Source organism: Gavialis gangeticus, unplaced genomic scaffold (assembly GCF_001723915.1).
Source record: "Gavialis gangeticus isolate Ggan-Ray unplaced genomic scaffold, GavGan_comp1, whole genome shotgun sequence".
Taxonomy (NCBI): Eukaryota; Metazoa; Chordata; order Crocodylia; family Gavialidae; genus Gavialis; species Gavialis gangeticus.
The window spans coordinates 44,121,218-44,129,507 of record NW_017729026.1 but is presented as its reverse complement, the minus strand read 5'-3'; the positions used below and the strand labels follow the sequence as shown (position 1 = coordinate 44,129,507).

The following is an 8,290-nucleotide window of genomic DNA, read 5'->3' as shown; positions in this document are numbered from 1 at the left end:
CCATTTGTAAACATCAATGGCTAGTCCTGACCCAGTGCCTGTCACCAGTGACTCACTGCCCCCTACCCCCAGGCCACAGCCCCCCAGTGTGTGGAGTAGGGGGCCCCTAAGCAGTGCCTTGAAAGCTAGAACTCTGCCCGCCTGCAAGGGAAAAGCCACGGTTCCCCACATTTTTCTTATTTAAAGGAGAATCCATTTGTAAAGTTTGTTGATCCATTTTTAAAGTTTACTCCCGACCCTTTCATATACTTTTGTGACCTGCTTTTGGGTCATGATCCCCGAGTTGAGAAATGCTGTTTTAAACAATGCATTTCATTAACAAGCACTTACTCTCTTTAAGGACCTCGCCTATAAAGGCCGCCACTGGCATGAAGCGTGTTTCAAGTGTGCCAAATGCAATCACTCTTTGGTGGAAAAGCCTTTCGCTGCCAAGGACGAGCTCTTGCTGTGTACTGAGTGTTATTCTAATATGTATTCATCTAAGTGTTTCCACTGTAAGAAGACCATTATGCCTGGTAAGATAACAAGGACACTTCACTAAAATGAAACAGTCATATTACATTTTTAATTAAATGCAAGCACTTCAGTAGTCAAGGTACAAATGAAGTATAATTTCTTGCTTTCTAGTACAGCATTCAGGTATACTATATAATCTTCCCCTGAGTGTACCCACCTTCCTCTCATCCTCTCTCACCTGCTGTTTAACATTGTGTCTTTATGGCATTACACACACAGAATATAACAAAGAATAAAACAGAATGCAGACATATGCAGATGCATTGCTAGCGTAAGCGAGGCCAGTTCTCAAGAAATCTACCATTATACAAGGTGTGTGGGTCCTACTGGTATGGCTCCTGGGATGTGTGGTCCCCAGCTGCTTGGAAGTTGGACAGCCCTGAACTATACTGTTATAGGAAAAGTACTATTAGTAGTATGTTGATAATCCCTTACTATAAGTGCAAATGGTGACATCAGGGTTTAGCATTATTATACTGCCTCCTTTAGAGTTCCCACGCATTCACACATTACAATTTGCCTTAAAATTAGTAAAAGGAAATGACAGAATTTCTAGAATTCTCTACTTGGTGTGGAAATAGCAGAGAAAATAAATTAGTAAAATACATTGGCAGCCCCACAGAGTGAAGCTTGTTTATTGCGACTTCATACTTGCAGCTTCTAAGCTTCTAATCACTAACTTCAGGTTGATAAGCCCCAACAGGCAAGGAGAGCAGCAAGGTTAGTTCTCTTAAGGTATCTTTATTGGCTGTACCATGAAGGGATACCAGCCCTAGTTCTGCAGCTTCCTAGAACTGGAAACAGCAGAGCCACTGAGTACTGGATGCTTGCAGAAAACTCCAACCAACTCTACAACTTCTTTCTCCCATCTGGGATGTAGGCACTCCCTGAATGGAGGAGAGGAATCACCAGCTGTTAAGAGTTCTCCTCCTCTTCTTCCCCTTCAAAGGGTTCTGTGAGAAAAAGTTAGAACTGCCTGCCTCCCCATTCTCCAATAAGATACAAGCAGAAGAAGAAGAAGCTTTAGTGTAAAGTCACTGAATGAATCCTTATAGTGGTTTGTGACTATACATTTCTCTCTCCTTACACTCTACTTTCTGCATGTCTTTTCACAGCATCCGATGAAGTATGCTACAGCTCACACATTTTTGTGCTATGTATATATCTCTATCTACATTAGTTAGGCTACAAGGTGCAAATCTAACCTGCCTTTTCCTTGACTTCAGACTAACGCAGCTAATACTACTAGACTTGTAATTATAAAAGTCATAATCATAGGGGTATGCAACACTAACCACTGGAGTTAATGCAGGGACTTGGGGAGTGGGGGGGTCTGTCCCAACAAATAAAGTACAAAATTTTTGGCAAACATTTAGTTAGGCATCTTTCTTTCAGGATTGCCTCTACACTTATCATACATCAAAACACCGTAAGTAAGAACTGTGGTTATCTGAAAAGGGTTGGAAATGATCAACTACAGTAAGTGACCACACAGTGTCTTGCACTCTGATAAAGAAAAGAAAAATGAATAGAAACAAATATTGGCCATGAATTAAATGACTTTTGTAAGGACCCACATTCATTAACAAATGTGTTTGACCCAGTTCAGGAAAGGTAAAAGAAATGTGTAAGAAAATGGATTCTTGTTAAAGTGCCCCCACAACCATTTTTAAGTGTGGGATGCTAAATACACATGATGCTGCAGGGGCTTTAATTAGAGCCACTCTAATTAATGTGCTTCCACCCTGAAGCATGTGTATAGTCACCCATAATGGGTTAGGTATTCAATCAGGGCCCAAGCATGTTCTTGGTGGAGTTTCAAACACTGAATGATGAGTAAGAAAAGAAATAAGACTTCCTAATTTATGTGTACTACACTCTGGGGGGTTTTTTGCTTGCTTGGTTTTCTTTTCAGGTTCTCGTAAAATGGAATTTAAAGGAAGTTCCTGGCATGAAACCTGTTTTGTTTGTCAATACTGCCGGCAACCATTAGGAACAAAGCCTTTGATTACACAGGACAATGAGAATTATTGTGTGCCATGTTTTGAGAAGCAGTTTGCTCACCATTGCTACTCCTGCAAGAAGGTAATTTATAAATAAAAATAAAATGGAAGAAATTGGATACTATCACACTTTTTAGTGCGGTTCTAGACCAAAAAAAAATACGTTAATTAAGACATAGGTTAGAGAAAATGCAAGCCTAAACTAACCTCTGTAAATGTTTCCATTCCCACCTATGGGGGTGCCTGTAGACATGGCAGGAAGCTGCTCTGATGCGCTGTAATTACAGCAATTAATTGAGTTGTGGGAGTGTGTTAATTAGCGTACCCCATCCAGCCTCAGTGCCTCATGTATCAGCTCATTCAAGCTTTAGTTAAAGCACCCCCACCGCCATTTTGAAGTGTGGGGACACTGATACACAAGACTCTACAATGCCTTAATTACAGCGGTTCTTGGAGCTACTCTAGTTAAAACGCCCATCCCCAGACCATGTGTAAAAATGTTCTAGCTTGGGTGCATCTACACATGCATTAATGCTTATTAAATTTAGTATGTCCAATATGAGATACTAAAAATGCGTATTACCAAAAGTGTACGTTTTTAGTGATGTTTAATGTGCAGTAGCCTATTTCACTGTGCATTAGTGTAACTGCACATTTTGTTACTTGACACTTTAATGTGCAGCAAAATAGGCTGCTGCACATTAAAGTGCACATGTAGATGCACCCCTTGTCTGCTTATTATTTAGGTCACAAACAATAAATATTTTTAAAATACTGTAAAAAAATTCCTATGATCTGCTCAGGAGTATGAAAAGAGTTTTGGATGAGCAGAATTCTCATATCACTCAAACCTATGATATCTAATTACTGTTCGTTTTGGTTAGCTGTAGTATAGTAGCTCCTACAGGTTATGAGAAGAATAGGATTTTTCACTGTTTTTATCACTGTTGTCTCCCTTTGACCTTTGTTTTTTTTCCCTTTCCTCCTGCTCTCTTCCCCCTCCCCTCCCCTGCTTTAACTTTGTCTTGCTTATCTCTACCTATTTACATTTTCACTGATCTCCTACCACACTTTTAGCTTCTCTCATTCCTTGGAGTCTCAAACCAGCAGACTCCCTCTGCCTAACAAAGGGTGGCTACACCCGAAGGCTTGCTGAGAACTTTTTTCCAGCTACTCAGTTGGTCTAATAAAACATACCACATCTAACCAAAGAACCTGGCCTGCCAAGAGGAATAGGATAATCTTTGTATTAAGCACTATATCCACAAAATCAGAGACAGTTAAAAGAAAAGGGATGATTTATCAGAGGGAGGGATATTTATCCCTGTCAATAAAATGGGGACTGTAAGTGACTTGCCTATGGTTATACAGAAAGTCTGTAGCAGCTGGGAATAAAACCCAGGTTTACTGAAACCTAGTCCAGTTATTTAACTATAATGCAATGTTTGATTTCAACTTAAGGAAGTTCACTTTCATAGCTCATGTTGCTGCTTTTCTAGGCATATAGGAAAATCAAACTAACCTGTTAGACAAAGACTTACCAATATAGTATGTTATGTGAAATGTTTTTTAATGTGAATCTAAACTTAGCTCTGTTTTAAATATGCTTACTGATCAAAATAACTGTTCAACCAAGGAATGATTTTTTCACTAAAAGGAGGTATATATCTGAGCCTCTGGACAGATAGCACACTTATGCTAGTATAAGAAAGGAGGAGACATAACACAGTCTCTAAACCAGGATAATCTTACTTAGACTGAAAAACTGGGGGTAAAACACCAGAGGCATAAATTATTCTAGAATAGGTTTGACTGCTCACATTTATTCCAAGGTAGCCATCTGATAAAGACAAAAAGGCTTCCATTACCTGCTCTTTCACCATCTACTAGAAAGATATAATAATATTTAGGGCTGTGCAAAATGGCTATGTTTTGTTTCGGTTATGGATTTGGCTGTTTTGGAGGACAATGATTTGTTTCTATGTTACATATCACTGTTCCATTTCAATTCGGCCAAATCTGTTTCTGAGTTTTGACATTGTTTTCGTGATTTGGCCATAGGCTATAAAGGGAAATCACTAACATGTCTATAACTTCTTCATTTCTTGCCTTATTTGCATGAAAATTCCAGGAGTGATAGCCCCTTCTGAGGGTATGAAGCCTGCACCACATTTCAAGGAGATAGGTGCAGGGTTTTTGTGAAACTGAACCTCAGACTCTTCAAAGCAAAACTTGCGTCACGTGTGTGTGTGTTACGAAACAGCAGGATGAAAACAGCAGGGATAGTAGCCCCTTCTGAGGTCATGAAGCCTGCCAGGTTTCAAAGAGATAGGTAGCAAGAGTTTCTGTGAAACTGCACCTCAAGCTGTTGAAAAGCAAAACTTGTGACGTGTGACTTTGTGTGTGTGTTAAGGCGCAGCAGGATGAAAACAGCAGGTATAGTAGCCTGTAACGGGGCCTTCCCAGTGCCAGTTAGCTCTCTGGCCGCCCAGCTGTTTCTGGGCCAACCTCCTGCCCCTCTTTTTCCTGCCACACCTGGATGGCAAACTGAATCAGATGTTTCCCAGGCTGCCCATTTAGGCATTTTGGGGTGACATCCATTCTGCATCTCTGTACCTCCCTACACTGTAGCCCATGCTTCACACATTGCATCCTTCACCCCCTCCAGCTGTAGGTCCCCTCTCTGGGACCTTTGGCTCCCCCTTAGGCCCAGGCCCTCTCTTCAGGCCAGTCGGAATCCTGAGCCTCTTGCTCTGGGCATTCCTCATGGCAGGCCCCTGGCCCTTTGAGCCCCCATTGGAGCCTGGCCCCAGCATGGACCAGTTGAGGGTACCTCTGATATCTTTTATTAGGCCAGCTGAATAGTTGGAGAAATGTATCTTAACAAGCTTTCCGATTCAAAAACCCTTTGTCAGGCTGAGAAAGCATCTGCAGTTGGTGTGTGTGCTCTTCCTGGATGGAATGAATAGTGAAGAAGCCAGAGGCTGGTATGCAATGCAGGCAAGAAAGCCAGTCAGTGAAAATGTAAATTGAGGTGTCAGGAAGTGAGGACAGGCTGGAGGGGGAGGGGTATATAGCAGATAAAAGTGGAGAAGTACCTGGGGAACCAGATGTCAGGCAGGTTATAGGGTGTCATAAATCCTGTGTCTATACTGAGCCCATGATTTTTTGTATCCAGGAGGTTGATGAAGTAAAGTTCATAGGCTCATCTATGAAAAGTTGTTTGTAAATTCAAACAAGCACCGAATCTCACTAACCTCATCACCAGAAGCAAACTTCCTACAGCCCAAAACACACTGAATGGATCCAGACCATGCCATGACAAGAAATACAAAACTTATCTCCAGTACCCCCACAATTACTACACCCCACAACAGAACTATCACCACTTCTGGATCTTACAGCTGCACCTCCAGAAACGTTACATATCTCATCCAGTGCACCAAATGCCTTGATGGAAAATACATAGGACATACCAAGCAACAACTGTGCAGCAGAATGAGTGCACATTGGAAATCTATTACAGACAAGAATACCCAACTACCTGTGGAGGCACATTTCTCACAAGAAAGCCACGCTCTCTAATCTCTCAGGCCTGATCCTCAAAGGCAATTTAAAAACCACTTTTCACAGATGAGCCTATGAACTTCACTTCATCAACTGATTCAAATGTTACCCAGGTAGGAGGCTGCCCATTAGGCCCCTGATGTCTGGGGGTGACATCTGTTCCGCAATTCTGTACCTCTCCTAACATTGCAGCCCATGCCTCACAGATGGTATCCCAGGCAGCTAAGCTCACCTGGAGCCTCCCGGCTCCACTACAACCAGCAAGCCTCAGGCCTCTCAAAGATCTTACAGGTCTGAGATTTTCCTAGCCAGGACGCTGCATGTGTGTGGTGGCTGGAGGTTATAAGGTGCCTTCTACCTACCTTTCACCAGGGAGGTTTGCAGTCCTGGCATTTTTGAGGGGCTGCCACACCACTGGCAGTCCCACCAGGCTTCCTGACCCTGGCAGAATGCAGTTTTAGGTCATTCCCAGGACCTGCGGCCTCCTCCTTCCCCATAGCCCCAGCTTATACCTCAAAGTTCATCCTGGTACAGGAGCTCAGCAGGAAGATGTTCTTTGCCTGCTGGCTGGTGATATAGTGAGTGCCACCTCCAGCTCCAGAGCAGGGCATTAAATGTTTAAAAAAAAAATTTAAATAGGAAATAGATGTGGATGGAGTGAGGAGGGTGGCACTCACTCAGTCTGCACATGGAGCCTGGAGAACCCCAGCAGCAGGAGATTCACCTTGAGGAATACCAGCTGCTCCACCAAACCAGGATCCAAGGTGGTGCGGTGGCGTATCAACATCCCCAGCAATGCTGAACACCCTCTCGCTTGGAACACTGGTCGGTGGACAGGACAGGTGTTCCTGGGCAACTGTCACCAGATCCTGCCTCATCTGGCTGTGGCTTGCCCAGTAGGCCAAGGGGTTGCAGAGCAGCGGCTCCACGACCTCGGTGCTACCTGCCCAATGCTGGGGTCTGGTGCCTCTGGACCCCAAAATGGAAGCCATGCCCTTGGCCCACACTGGCAGCACCTGTTATGGAAGAGACTGGCTGGTGGATGAAGTGCTGGCACGGGACAATGGTTCCCCCTTTTCTATGTCCCCCCACCTCTACCTTTCTGCCTCCCTGACTCTGTTCATCAGCACCTTCATCCAGTGATCCAGGGTTTTGCAGGTGCACACGCTCCCCTTCACCCTCAGGTCGCACATGACCACCAGCACATGGACCATACTGAATCACAACAAATCTAGCTGGTTCTTGATATCTTCCTTTAGCCACTTCACCAGTGCCTGCACCTCTGGTGACGGTGGCTTGCCCCAGCTGGGAACATTGATCCCCTGGAACAGCTTGAGGACCACCACGATCTGGGAGATGGTATCCCATGCTGTTTTGTTAAGGGGGCTGCTGATCCCAATCTCCCCAACCAAAGTCATCTCACTGATGGCCTTCTGTTGCTCAACCAGCCTTTCAAGCATCAGGTATGTGGAGTTCCACTGAGTCTCCACATCATGCATGATTTTGTGCTGCAGGATGCTCAGCTCTGCCTGTTTGTCCCACAACATCTTGTCCCCCTTGATGCTCTGATGGAAGTAGCCTGCCACCTTCCTGCATTTTGAAATGAGCTGGCTGGTTGTGATAGCATCCTCACCGGCAGCCCTGTCCCCCTCTAAGGTGTCCCTGACTATAAGGTGGAACTTATGTGCCACACAGAGGATGCCAACAAAGCTGGAATCATGGACCACTTTGACCATACTGGCCCCATTGTTGGTGACCATGAACCCACAGGTGAGCTCGCCCTGCTCACTGAGCCATCCTTGCACCATGAGGTTTATGGTCCCTATGATGTCCATTGCCCTGTGAGACTCACTCATCCATCACCTCAGCTTGAAGGATAGCTCACTGATGGCCTAACTGATCACACCAGTGCCCTGTGAGGGAGAGGTAGGTATGATCTTCACCCCAGCTGCTCCAGATATCCAAGGTGAAGTGTAAGGCCACCTGTGGACCTGCCTTGTACAGCTCCTCCTTCAAGTACTCCCTGCATGCCTCATACATGGAGGGCACCACCATCCTGCTGAAGGTGGTGTGTGGGGGCACAAGGTATGATTGGGCCATGAGCTCCATAAGCCACCTGAACCCTAGTTGCTCAACTAAGGAGAAGGGCTCGCTATCTAGAGCAAGCATCTTCCCAGTGCTCTGGGTGACCTCGCTCACCTTGG

The 8,290-nt window shown here is 44.6% G+C and overlaps 1 protein-coding gene across 3 annotated transcripts in view; it reads left to right on the top strand.

Annotated features, from left to right (window-relative positions):
• The window catches only part of FHL5 (four and a half LIM domains 5), a 55,465-nt gene that overhangs the window by 27,133 nt on the left and 20,042 nt on the right, over positions 1–8,290 (top strand). For all 3 annotated transcript variants that reach the window (XM_019520190.1, XM_019520191.1, XM_019520189.1), the window contains 2 exons: positions 341–515; positions 2,432–2,601. In XM_019520190.1, coding sequence (XP_019375735.1) covers positions 341–515; positions 2,432–2,601 — 345 coding nt within the window. The remainder of the gene's footprint in view (positions 1–340; positions 516–2,431; positions 2,602–8,290) is intronic.